The 13379-nt window shown below is 39.2% G+C and overlaps 2 protein-coding genes across 2 annotated transcripts; both read left to right on the top strand.

Annotated features, from left to right (window-relative positions):
• The first annotated feature begins 440 nt into the window (after positions 1-440).
• On the top strand, positions 441-3434 carry ccdc124 (coiled-coil domain containing 124). Its single transcript, XM_026343559.1, has 5 exons — positions 441-529; positions 1134-1311; positions 2318-2519; positions 2637-2742; positions 2882-3434. Exons 2-5 carry the CDS (start codon positions 1153-1155, stop codon positions 3084-3086), a joined length of 672 nt encoding a protein of 223 aa, XP_026199344.1. The 5' UTR covers positions 441-529; positions 1134-1152; the 3' UTR covers positions 3087-3434.
• A 3545-nt stretch (positions 3435-6979) lies between these two features.
• On the top strand, positions 6980-12491 carry kcnn1b (potassium intermediate/small conductance calcium-activated channel, subfamily N, member 1b). Its single transcript, XM_026345976.1, has 9 exons — positions 6980-7961; positions 8155-8592; positions 8737-8832; positions 8995-9413; positions 9501-9642; positions 9943-10053; positions 10931-11058; positions 11297-11366; positions 11490-12491. The coding sequence occupies exons 1-9, from the start codon at positions 7095-7097 to the stop codon at positions 11772-11774; spliced, it is 2556 nt and encodes an 851-aa protein (XP_026201761.1). The 5' UTR covers positions 6980-7094; the 3' UTR covers positions 11775-12491.
• The last annotated feature ends 888 nt before the right edge of the window (positions 12492-13379 follow it).

Here is a 13379-nt window from a genome sequence, read left to right as displayed (position 1 = left end):
CATTATATGTATAGACATTTCTTTCATTTGCAGTTTTATGTTCTATAGTTTGCTGCATACTTGAGGAAAATACAGCTTGCACATCAGTTCAGATTCATATTTTTTCCCGACAAAAACCTGGTAATTTCATACTGTCTGCACAATACATAAAAAATAACATAAACATTAAGAATTAGAAACCTGTATACACATTTAAAAGATGCATTAACATTTGATTTGCAGTATGTTAGTTCAATAGAAATGATTTAGAATAATGTCAAGTTAAAATAAAGACCTGAGATCCATTTTAAATATATGTTATATATTATTATATCATATTTGATCTCTAGCAACAATAATAGAAATTAAAAGGCTGCAGCAGATGTTTCATCTGTAAATTATAAAATAAACTAAAATAAAATCATTCTGCTTTAACGCACCCGTCTACGTCATCAGAGTGCGCGCAGGTTTCTCAGAGGAGGAGGTGGCAGATGCCTCTTCGAAACAGTCAGTTGTCGTCTAGTTACGACCTGTTTTTCCTCTCATACTGGTACGAAACCACGCTTATACTTGAATATTTGTGTAATGTGAGCATTATCATCTTAGCTGAATTTTGGCGACGTTAAACAGGAAATAACCTGCTTGTTTTTTAGCAAACAATTCTTGTTTATCAGGCTAGCATCAGCTAGCTAAAGCTAACTAGCTACACTGAAAAAACATACTGCGGTAATTTTGATAATATTAGAGAATCCATTTACAACGTAGTTAACTGCGTCTTAACTATTGTGTCGTTACCTGGTTGTTTTTTGTCCAAATCAAACAGATGCTCAGTTATGGTACCTATAGAGCAAGAATTATTGGTTTGCTTTGCTTTATTCAAACGTTATATGACATTAATTTAGGATTCTTATTATTAAGCAGTAACTCGCACATTGCACATTACCCATTGTATAAATGCTGTGTGTTAACTAATCATAGCTTTTTCAGCACAGCTGGGAAAAACACTACATACAAATGTCATTAACACTTTTTGAATCTGGTTTTGAATCACTCAAGCGTTTGATTTGTTTAAATTAAATTAGTTAAAAACTGGCTATATCAGTAGTGAACAGTATTGATCTCACTCGTCTCTTGTCTGTCTCTCTGGATCTCAGCTGAAGAGCAGCTGTTGAGATGCCAAAGAAGTTCCAGGGTGAAAACTCCAAGGCGGCCACAGCCAGAGCGCGGAAGGCCGAGGCCAAGGCAGTAGCAGACGCTCGGAAGAAGCAGGAGGAGGAGGATGCTCTGTGGCAGGAGACCGACAAACATGTACTCAAAAAAGAGCAGAGAAAGGTGAACTGTCTCTCTAGCCTGGTGTAACTGTGTAATGTGAAATAGCATACTGTATGTAGCTCAAACATTGTGGTCTACGTGCACATGGATGAATGTTAATAACACCTTTACAGAAGTACCATTTTAGTGGAGTTATATTTGACATTTTTACAGGCAAAATAAGTAATCATAATCTAGAAACTATTTTGTTCTTTATTTTATGACATACAAGATGTTTTCTGAGAACATAAAGGGAAATTAAACCCAAACTGTGACTCTCAATACAAATTCCCATGACTGCCACACGTCTACCTTTATTATAATTAGACATGTAGAGATCTGACAACATGCACAGTTTTTTATACTCTTCTTTATTTACCGTAGAACTGTAGAAAATTAACCAAATCATGTTTGATGTGCACATAAGCACCGAGTGCTGGATTGGTTTTCAGCTGTTTGGCACATTGTTTTTTTAGGACACTGAGTTCATTACAACAAGAAAGAAAACTCACATTTCACAGAATAAAATTTACCAAACACGGTAAACACCAGTATAAATTTTCTGTAGTGACTTTTATATTGTTGCTGAGAAAAAGAGATATCAGCTCTTTTGTTTTTCTTTAATTTGCACCATTTATGTTTTGTTTCTCCTTAAAAATGTGAACTTAAAATCAGTATCCAGTAATGAAGTTGTATGTTTATACTTTAATTTAACATATTATTCATTATTGAGCCATTGAACCACAGCAGAATAATCAGAATAATTATTTTTCACAATTTACTAAAAAAAGAATAAACCTGATTTTTTTTCCCTATTTCACACTGACTTGAAGTGCACCAGAAAGGGAACCTTTGAAAGAGTCCTCTTTCAAATGAACTTGCAACTCTGAATGCATAGGCAATTTTTTGGTCCATAGGGGATTGCATTTGATCTTTTAAAAGGGACTTTATTTTTAAAACACCCAACATATGTTTTCTCAGCATAAAATATCTGGAAGTATGATGAAAACATTTTCTGCTTTTGCAGGATGACAAGGAGAAGAAGAGGATGGAACTACTAGAGAGGAAAAAGGAAAACCAGCGACTCCTGGATGAGGAGAATGCCAGGATAAAAGGCAGAGCCCAGAGGGAGGCTGGATCTGGAGGAAAAGTGACTCGTGCCCAGATCAGGGACGCACTTCAGAATGAGCAGGAGCAGCAGCAAGAGCAGGAACAACTCAAACCAAAAGGTGAAGTTTGGTTTGAAGATGTTGGTAAATGTACAACAATCCAATCGTGTGAACAGGAGCATTTCTTATTATTATTATGACACCATTTTTTGTCCTTCAAATTAAATGTCTCCACAGAAAAGAGTCATCTGGAGACTCCACTGGAGGAGAATGTGAACAGAATTGTCCCTGATGAAGGCACTGTGGAAGCCAGAACAATAGAAGATGCTATCGCTGTGCTCAGGTATAACTCATGCGCCATCAGTTTTAAATCCTCTTGTCATTCAAATGTCTACAGTATTAGTTTTATGAAAATATAATTAAAATGTAGGGACTGTAAAATTTTTGACATCTTTGACTTCCTTTGTCTTCTTGTCTCCCAGCATGGGGCCTGAGGACCTGGACCGCCACCCGGAGCGTAGGATGAAGGCAGCATTTGCTGCTTATGAGGAAGCCAACATGTCTCGCTTAAAACAGGAGAACCCCAACATGAGGCTGTCGCAGCTGAAGCAACAGTTGAAGAAGGAGTGGATGAAGGCGCCAGAGAACCCGCTCAACCAACGCTTTACCAACTACAACTCAAAGTGAATGCCCTGTTTTCCCCCCATAACGGCATTTTAAAACTGTCTGCCTATGCACATTCGAGATGTGCATTGGAAAATAATTTCATCTAAAAATGAGTGTTGTTGATGAGAGCTTCACCTCTACCTGCCCAGAAACAGTCTTTTCAGTGGCAGAGGACTCTGCTTCATCATTTCATTCACTAGATAGGAAAAGCTTATTTTCCCCTGACTGATCATCACGTTTGTGCACATGGCCTCTAATGAGGCATCTCAGCATCTAACGAGTTTAATTCTTTTTTTTTCTAGCACTTATGGGGTGGTGGGAGTCAGATGTTTTGAGAGTAACTTATTAAAGTTCTCTGCTCAATCATCATCTCTTGTTGCTTTTCCCTTGATATTAAGAGGCACACAAATGATATCAAACATCATTCACGTGAAGTCAAATATTTGTGCGAAACAATTGCAGATGTGCAGTGTTTATTCATAAATGAAGATGAAGTTACAGAGATCATACTGTGATTTCAAATGAAGGCTGACCGCTTTTGATTGATAGTTTTATGTCTATATAGAATATTTACCAGCCACCAGCAAAATCCTGGTAAATTTAAAATATCTGGCTGGAAATGATGTTAGGGTCTTTTTGTTGACTTTGGCAAATGACTAAACTGTTGTTGTTTGGTTTGTTTTTTTTTGAACAAGCCTTTTGAACTTTTTTAAATAACAAAATTCTGTTTAATCCAACAATACCAGGATGATAAAATTATTACATGTCTTCTTATTATTGCGCAGACTTCTTACCAATATGAATAACTTTGCTGTCGTGTTGTCCCCCAGCTGGCGACAAGGACCCCCATTCTTCTTTAGGAGAGTGTTAAATGCAGCAAATGATTGAATTGTGACATGATAGTGCAGGAATTGGGGTTATTGCCTCATTACCTGGAATGCTAACGATAAATGTTTAAGTGTTGACACAAGTATGACTTCTTCACAGGCTATTCAGCTTCATGCATGCCTGATATAATACTTAGCTATTTGTTTCCCTTCCAGTATTTTTAGCTGCTGTGCTCATGGTATGGTTTGAAATTACTAAGAGCATCATCAAGTTCAAGTAAAACCCCAAATGTGTCACTTGTGCCTGGAGTAGCTACTTTTACAAAGCATAGTTGCTGCCACTTCATCCCATCTGACCTAACAGATAAGACAAAGATGAATTTTTTTTTTTAATTCTTTAAAGGCTGTTGTGCTTTCAATGATTAATTTGTGATGAAACCAAAAGCCTTAACATTTCAACAGAAGGTTCATGATGCTTTCCCTTAAAAAAAAAAAAAAACATCTCCAGACCACACAGAGTAGCTGGTTGTCTTTCATTATCTACAGCACCAGACCCTTTGAGCTGGAGCCAGTTATAACTATATAAGACCTATTTGGTTAAACTAAAGTGTTGGCTAGTAAAATTAAAGTGGGTAGTAACATCTGAAAACAAGATATGATCCAAACCGTCAGGCTATATTGGTGTTGCCTTACAATTGCGAACTTGTGCTGCAATGTGCATAGACGCAGCTTTTCTTTCACTCATGACTTAATACTTAGTAACAGACCAGTTCAACTACAACAACAAACTCCTCAGAGGAATAATTCCTTTATTAAGACATGTCTAGGTTGAAATAGGGATTTGACTAAACTCAAACTTGGTTATACCTATTAGTTTTACGTTTCACAGTAGTGTCCTGTGACACTGGTCACAAAGGTTTTTTCCAGCACAGCAACATTCATATAGTGAGCTGCTGAGGCAGCAAGCTGTAGGCTTTTTAGGTTTGTCTGATGCCTGGTGCTGGGACAGGGAGACCAGAAAAATATAGGCTGAAACAGAAAAGAAGAAAAAGATGGCAAGAAACACTATTTGGCTGACAAGACAACTCTTGATTTCGATTTTAGATCTGAGCAAACAGACTCACAAAAAAATAAACAGTGGTGTTTTTGAATGTACACTATCTATTCATATGGATATAGCAAAAATGCTCCTGAACGTTTGTTAGATCTTCTAGGCTTCGTCTGATGAGGCCTTGCACCCATTGTCATTCAGAACCAGATTTAAAAATGGACCCCTCTGTCCAGTGTGGCATCTGTGGAAGAGGAGATAAGAGACCCTGTGAAGGCCTTTGAACCACAGAGCTTCAATAACAACTTCCACTGACCTTTTATTTTCCACATTGCATTGAAAGCAACCAATTCCTTTTCTCTTTTTTTCTATCAATAAATCAGTCCACTCCCAATTTAAGGGGGTTTCTTTGAGCTTGTACGTGTGATGTTCCACTTCAACGCTCTGGTCTGATGTTGCAGGTTTTTGTTTTTCTGTGCCCTAACCTGTTGCTGCACCCACCCACCCACTCCCCGTGCATTTGCATGGCAACCCTTTACCAGGCCAGCTGTTGCTGCCCTTTTTTCTTCGTGTTGAATTCTAATCATTACTTTCAAAGGAAAGCGTCTCCAAAGCTCCTTTATCAAGTGTTCGTACTGGGAGGGGGCAAGCCCCTGTCCAGCACCCACTCTGCTGCTCTTCTTAGCACTCCTGTTCTGACAACCTTCGTATTCGTAAGCTGCTTGTTTAAGTTGGGAGAAAATAACATATGGAAGAACAAGGTAAGAATCACCTGAGGTAGAGAGCTTTTCTTCATGTTGTTTTTATTTATTTTAAATATAAAACGGTAAAGATTAAGATAATCATGGCTGTTGAAGAGTCCAAATTAAGACAATCACCAATTGGAATATTTAATTTTGCATGACTGGATGATGTTTCTTCATGAAAGCTAAAAGATAAATGCATGCTTTTCTAAAATAGAATGTGATAGTTGTGATTTCAGTGGTTTAATGAAAACCACTGACTTGACTCTGAGTTAATTTGAGTTGGATTTATTTAAAAATTAAATGTAAAATGTGTGTTTTTTTTTTAAATAAACATAATTTAACAAAACACAGAGCAACTTTAAAAGGCATTCATTTGTCACAAAAAGGTTTTTGTAAAATCTTTTTTTAAATCCTCAAAAATGCTGCTAATAAGATGCTAATATAAATATTTAGCACATTAAAAACCTGTTCTAAATTATTTATTTCCTTTCTCTGAAGTAGTTGACCCAGTAGACTAACATAAGAGGGTGGGTCACATCTGCTCTTGACAGAATGTTTCACATTCATAATAAGCTGAGCACACACTCTGAAACAACATAATACATTGTTTATTTTTTTCAACAGTGATGATTTTGCTGTGGAAAAAACAACTCAATATGTAAGCACATGTAAATTACTTAAATTATTAATTGAAGACTTAACCTGAAACCTGAAATATTTTGAGGATGCTTTTATTTACCCTTTTCCCACAGTGTTTCACATTGAGCAGAGGCCACGTAGAGGAGAGACAAAAATCTGAGATTAAAAAAATAAAGCTAAAGCTAAATGACATTTGTCTATTGCCGAAGAACATTTTTTTATGTTTGATCAAAATGTTTTATTTTAATTTTAAAATCTGTTCAGTTTTAATCATTTAAATCTTTCAAGGATCCTTCTGCAGCCCAAGCCTTTTACTTGATTCTCAGTTTTTTTCTAAAACAATTACAGATACAGATCAATTGTTAGTGGCAACTGTATGAACATCACCCAACTCTGATGTCCTCATTCCCGTATATTTCAGGATCTTTGTTCATGGCACCTCCTTTGTTCAAAGATGATCTGTGTGTGGTTTTAATTTCAGCTCTGCAGGGATATCATGAGGCTGATTCTGGTTAAACCCACCAACGCAACACGACGTCTTGACTCAACAGGTGAAGTCTTTCACGATGGGGGCCATGAGCATTGCACCTCAGGAGGTCCTGAGGTGCAATGCTCCACTTTAACCAAGACCCCTGATGGGAAGCATGATCGATATTCTGGAAGTTCAGTTGAATCATCTTCATCCCCACAGGAGACGAGCCTTCACTGTGTACCATCTTCACCCCACAAAAGATCTAACGGAATCAGTCCTCCACGGGTTTCAGCCCAGATGTCACCACTTGAAACCCAAAACCTAACCTTTTCACAACTAAGTGATCAAGACTGGCTCCTGCTTTGTGGCCAGGTTAGCAGCGTAGGAGATGATTCACTCTCAACAGAGAGAGCAGAGACCAGTGTGGGGCATCCAAACCACAACGACAGATGTAGTTGTTCCTGTTCTGATGCACACCAGCGTTCGGAGGCTTCTACTTTTCAACCACAATCAAAACATGTTACAGTCCAAGACTGCCTCTCCAGAGTTACAAATACAAGGAGCCTTTTATCTTCGTCACACAGCCAGCCTTTCTCTCAAAGCACCCAAGTTTCAAGCACTTGCCAAGTGTTACCGCAGCAAACAAACCAAAAGGATCTATTGAAACCTGCAACTAACCATCCTCAGGACAATTTCATGATTCGATGCAGTGGCCAAGAAGCTCAAAAGGAGCTGCAGCAGCAACAGACGTGCAGTCATTTTAAAGCCAAAGATAGCAGCCAAGCAGCCTGTCCAAATTTGTTTAACATTCCTCTAAACTTTGTCGAGTGTTCTAAAAATCAGAAACCACACCAACATCCTCAACCTGCTGTCAGTCCAGACTGGAGAGAGCTTTTTGGTAAGGAACCACTTTTAGTTCAGCAACGTCAAAACCAAGAGTCAAACTGCTCTGTTGGTGATCAAACCTGCAAGTCATGTGGAGATCCCTCCATCATCTTCAAGTGCCGTCATCTCCCTTACAACCCTCTGACAAGTACCGCACTGATGAAGAGGTCATCCACGCCAACTAGCAACAAAAGTGTCCAGTCCTTCTCCACTAGCCAGTTCAGTTCACTAGAGAACCAGGATTTAACTGAGGAAAGAGCAAGACAGCAACAAAGTCAGGTACAGGATTTTCTTTATTATTGTAGTTTTCTGACTTTGTGCAAGTGATTTCTTGAAACTCAGTCCACATCACCTACGTAGTTGCAGAAGGTAAGCAAAAAATATTTTTTAATTTGCACATGTATTGTCTTCAGTTTCTCCTAGACACATTATGTGATAAGTATATATATCAAAACTGTAATTTCTTTTCCAGACAAGCTCTCAACACCTTAGTGGATCAAAACTCTCGCTCCCCAGTCACACTCCTCGACCATCTGACACCTCAGAAAGTAAGGACATAGTTAACGGCGATGCAGTGCGACCGCTGAGCAGCTTTGGCACTTTAAGATCCAGTATTACCGAGCTTAACTCGAGCCAGCAGCCTCTTCAGCTTCTTCACAGTGCCATCCTCGAGGACGCCTTCTCCAAAGTGATCAGAGAAGACTCCAGTAAGGCCAACAGTGACAACCTGAACAGGGAGGACGTCAATGTACCACAGAAGAAGACCAAAGATATTAGCTATCGGCTGGGTCAGAGAAGAGCTCTCTTCGGAAAGCGAAAACAACTGAGTGACTATGCCCTGGTCTGTGGGATGTTTGGCATTATTGTCATGGTGATTGAGACAGAGCTGTCCAGGGGTTTTTACAGCAAGGTACTGTAGTTCTCTTCAAATATGGATAAGGTACAAAAGTTTTATTACTGACTAACATTGGAGCTTTATTAGTGCCTGACTTGTTTCAACTGCTTGTGCTTCCCAGCAGGCAGCATGTTTATATTTTGTCGCCATTCTTTACAGGACTCCATGTATTCATATGTACTGAAGGGCCTGATCAGCCTTTCTACTGCTATTCTTCTTGGACTCATTGTGATGTACCATGCAAGGGAAATCCAGGTTTGTGGTCTTTTTTATTGGTAAGATTGATTCTTCAGTACTCTTGAAGCTCTGATTAGCGTGTGATTCATCTCCTGAGTCACAAATTTTTTGAAATATAATTTGGTTATTAATTTAACATCCATGAATTATATTTCCTCAAATCATATGTTCTTTCTACAGCTTTTCATGGTGGACAATGGGGCAGATGACTGGAGGATAGCTATGACTCTTGAACGAATTCTCTTTGTTGTGTTGGAGCTTCTGGTCTGTGCCATCCATCCAGTCCCAGGCCAGTACATGTTCACCTGGACGACTCGACTGGCCTTCAGCTACACAGCATCAGTAGCGGACGCTGATGTCGACATCATCCTCTCTGTACCGATGTTTCTGCGCCTCTACCTGATTGGCCGGGTCATGCTGCTCCACAGCAAGCTGTTCACAGACGCTTCCTCCCGCAGCATTGGGGCACTAAACAAGATCAACTTCGACACACGCTTTGTCATGAAGACTTTGATGACTATTTGCCCCGGCACTGTCCTGCTCGTCTTCAGTGTGTCTTGTTGGATTATTGCAGCCTGGACTGTGCGTGTATGTGAAAGGTATCAGCTTCTCACTCAAGTAACCACTTGCTTAAAGTCAGTAGTTTGTATCTCTTTTTGATAATCAGTGATGTCATGCCTCAGCAGGTATCACGATGCACAGGAGGTAACTAGTACCTTTCTTGGAGCAATGTGGTTGATCTCCATCACCTTCCTGTCCATCGGCTATGGAGACATGGTCCCTCACACCTACTGTGGAAAAGGTGTTTGCTTGTTAACAGGAATCATGGTGAGATTTATACAGATACAGTACAAGCAGACATGTAGTGGACAAGAAATCTATCAAAAAAACATACATAGAACCATACAACCATCTACATACAACCATGTAGCCAAACTACCTACATTATGCAGTAATAATCAACGGAGAATAATAGCTTAAAATGTAATACGTTTTTTTACAAAATCTACTTAAAGTTTTGCTGCTGTTTATTTTAATACTAATATTAAATATTAGTATTATACTACTTTATTGATAGATATATTAATTATTGTAATGATCTCTGTGTTACGCTGCTCTTCTCCTCAGGGAGCGGGCTGTACAGCTTTGGTTGTTGCTGTTGTTGCAAGAAAATCTGAACTCACCAGAGCTGAAAAGCACGTCCACAATTTCATGATGGATACTCAACTCTACAAAAAGGTTTGTTTATTCTTACTTATGTACATTTATTCTTAATTACCTTTAATACTAACACCAAATTTTCATTCTAAATGGAAATATATATTTTACTTTTTTGACTCCCCCCGGGTTAGAAGTCCTAACCCGTTTTCTTGGTTGGGACTTCTGTGATTTGCTAATTCGCTTGAGCCTTTATTTGTCAGAAAAACGTACAAAAAAAGATAAATGTTTTCAAGGACCCAAGATTTGATGCCTTCAACTCACTCAAATGAGCTCAGGCCCAGAGGACCCAGCTGCATTTCTGCAAAACAAAAACTGATGCATGGCATTCTCCTTGTGTAATAGCAAATAGCTCAATGCAGCAGTGGATTGTGTGAAGAGACATCGAGTAACCAAAGAAATCCTGAGCCCATGTGGCCGAATTCATCCCGGCACCATGGTTTCTCATGCAATGCTGCCTTAGGGCTTGGCTCATGCTCGCTAAACCACCTATTCACAATTTGAGCCTGATGATTCCTGGCATTGTCATCTTGCAATGTGCCGGTGCCATTGGGGAAAATCCACTGATGGAAAAACCTGGTCGTTCATTACATTCATACAGTCAGCTGACCTCATTGTGTTGCAGTAATTATCCACTCTTTGGCTTAGAGTGAAATACAGGTGACTTTTTTTTCAGGTAGTTTATTTACAAAATAAAATTAGCCTGGTCACTGAAAAAACTGAAAATCTTTTCTTTGTACATTTGTCAGATAAATAAAGCAGATAAAGTAAATTAATCAATCACAGATTTTCTTTTTTGATTGCATTTTAGCAAGTCCTATCTTTTCTGGAAAAAGGGTTTGTACATATTATGTTGTAAGATGAACTCTGATGTTTCATCTTTATGTTCTTCCTCAAGATAAAAAACACAGCAGCCAATGTGTTAAGGGAGACGTGGCTCATCTACAAAAACACCAAGCTGGTCAAAAAGATTGACCATGCCAAAGTACGCCATCATCAGCGTAAATTCCTGCAAGCCATCCACCAGTAGGTATAAATGGGCCATCCCCAGAGGATACAGAGTGAAGTCATTCGAAATCCATCATTAGAGTCCATGAACGTATAGATGACATTTTGCTAAATGTGAAACGAGTTGTTACAATAAAATGTGTAACTGGGTTTTTGTTTATGTACCTATGTTACTTACTTATATAGCATGATTTCAAGTCTCTGTGTTAGTTTTAACTGGCATAAAAGTAACTGTGGTTCTGACTTTCAAACGTAGACTAAGGAGAGTTAAAATGGAGCAAAGGAAACTAACTGACCAGGCCAATACAGTTGCTGATCTTGCCAAGGTTTGTGTATGCAGTATCTTTTCTTAAATGATCAAAGGAGCAAAATATGTTAAGCTATCTTCTTCACGGTGACCACAACATGCTGTAAATACCGTTGTGAATTGTCCTTCCCACTGCTTTCAGACTCAGAACATGATGTATGATCTAGTGTTGGAGCTGCAGCATCGAAGCGAGGAGCTGGACAAGAGGATTGTAGCTCTGGAAGAGAAACTGGACTCCATCCTTCACAGTGTGCAATCCCTGCCCGTTGTGCTTTCTCAAGCAATAACAAAGCAACAGAAAGATTTTCTGGATGATCTGGCATGTCGTGTCCACTTCCTGTCATCCTCCCTGAGCTCTGACTGCTGTTCAGTCCCTGACAGGCAGCTCTGTCCTGGATCCACCCCGCCAGAGACGTCCTACAGCTGATGCCTTGCAGCCTTTGCACAACACTGCCTTTATTCGTGTTGGGAAGAAACTTGGAAACGCTCTGCTACACATTGATACAGTTGCACACATCCGATCCTGGGAGCTACAGTCCCATACTGAGCATCTTCAGTGAGAGGTGAAGTGTTCATTCTGCAGAGGGGACAAGCATCATTCTTTCATTTCCTCTGCTCAAAGTTTCCCAGTTAGTCCAAGTATTAGACCTATATTGCCCATATAAAAGCAGAACAGTACTCTTAAGAAGAAAAACATTTATCATATTAATAATAATACATAATTCTAAAGAATATATAATTCACTTAGTATTGTGACACTCAGTCAACTTCAGAATGGCGAAGCTCATTGTTTGCGGCCTGTTATTTCCAATAGGGTAGCAGTACATTTTTTATGTTCCCCTACAACCAAGAGTTGTTTTTCCTGCTCCATCAGGGCATCGTTCTGCTTTTTTTTTATAAGAGTGAGAAAGGTTATAGATTGAGAGGAGGTTGTCCAATTTTAAAGACTTGTATTAGAGCAGTAACAGTCTGTTAGCATCTGATTTCAGAGATGGTAGTTGTTTGTGCTTGTGAGTAACTGTAACCTCAGAAGGTAAAGTATAACGTGACGTGTATAATTTCCATGTAGTGTTTTGCTTCTAGTACATTTTGTTGTGTGTCTATACACATCTGAGTAGTATAAGTATTTTTTAAGTTGTCTTAAGAAATGTGCAATAGAAATAAAGTTTATTTATTCATTAACTTGAAAGACATTATAGATATACGCACAGTCTGTCACAGGTGACAAACACAATTTTGTAGCTGCCTCATTGTATTTTAATTTTCTATGTGTTTTATTGTAGATACAAAACTATCAAACTACTGCTAATAAAGTATATTTACATTTCTGCTCTGTGTGACAATTTGACTCAGGAAGTCAGTCTCACATTCTTGTGCCAGATCACATTTTTAATTGCTTGTTGTTAATACACATGGCAAACATGATAGTCATATTTATTATTGAATTAGTAACAAAGGGAAGCAGAGGCCAAATGACGGAGGAGGTACTGGATATTGAACTGTGTGCATAGAGCAATTTTAGTGTTTATGAAAACACACTCAGCCTCTTCCACACAGTCAAGTAGTATTTGATGTGTCAAATACTGATCCTGTTCTCACACACATGCCCGCTTCTTATTTTCAGTTTTCTACTTTTGAGCTGAGTGCGCCTCCAACTCCCGCCAAACTGAAGAGGAGGAAGCCTAATTACAAACCATTCCTCAATCTGCCGGCTTCGCACCCACGTTTGGCAAGTTTGGACGATTAGTACGAGGAGGGAAACTTATTCTGACACCTGAAAAAGAAGCACTTGTTATTACCAGGGAGGTTGTTTACCCGGACCCACCATCTGTCTCTCTGGGTCACCGGGTTAGATGGCGCTTCGAAATCCCGCGAGAATTATCCGGAGACGAGCTGCACCCACGAGAGTGTAGTTTCGCGCGCTGAGGCTAAGCTCCAGTCACATTCCAGATTGACAGCTCTGTCAGCCAATGAACTCCATTGTCATAGAGGACATCGGCCAATGGAGAGGCTGGATCTGAGAGCGGGCGGG

Source organism: Anabas testudineus, chromosome 4, assembly GCF_900324465.2.
Source record: "Anabas testudineus chromosome 4, fAnaTes1.2, whole genome shotgun sequence".
NCBI classification, from domain to species: Eukaryota; Metazoa; Chordata; class Actinopteri; order Anabantiformes; family Anabantidae; genus Anabas; species Anabas testudineus.
The sequence above is the reverse complement of the archived record's forward strand: the minus strand, read 5'-3'. Positions and strand labels throughout refer to the sequence as shown.

Bases quoted from the DNA above. Each gene is read 5' to 3' on its own strand.
- ccdc124 (XM_026343559.1), top strand. From the start codon at position 1,153: ATGCCAAAGAAGTTCCAGGGTGAAAACTCCAAGGCGGCCACAGCCAGA. The intron at 2,520-2,636 runs GTGAAGTTTGGT...ATGTCTCCACAG, and splicing joins GGAACAACTCAAACCAAAAG to AAAAGAGTCATCTGGAGACT. The intron at 2,743-2,881 runs GTATAACTCATG...CTTGTCTCCCAG, and splicing joins GATGCTATCGCTGTGCTCAG to CATGGGGCCTGAGGACCTGG.
- kcnn1b (XM_026345976.1), top strand. From the start codon at position 7,095: ATGTCACCACTTGAAACCCAAAACCTAACCTTTTCACAACTAAGTGAT. The intron at 9,643-9,942 runs GTGAGATTTATA...TCTTCTCCTCAG, and splicing joins GCTTGTTAACAGGAATCATG to GGAGCGGGCTGTACAGCTTT. The intron at 10,054-10,930 runs GTTTGTTTATTC...TTCTTCCTCAAG, and splicing joins ATACTCAACTCTACAAAAAG to ATAAAAAACACAGCAGCCAA.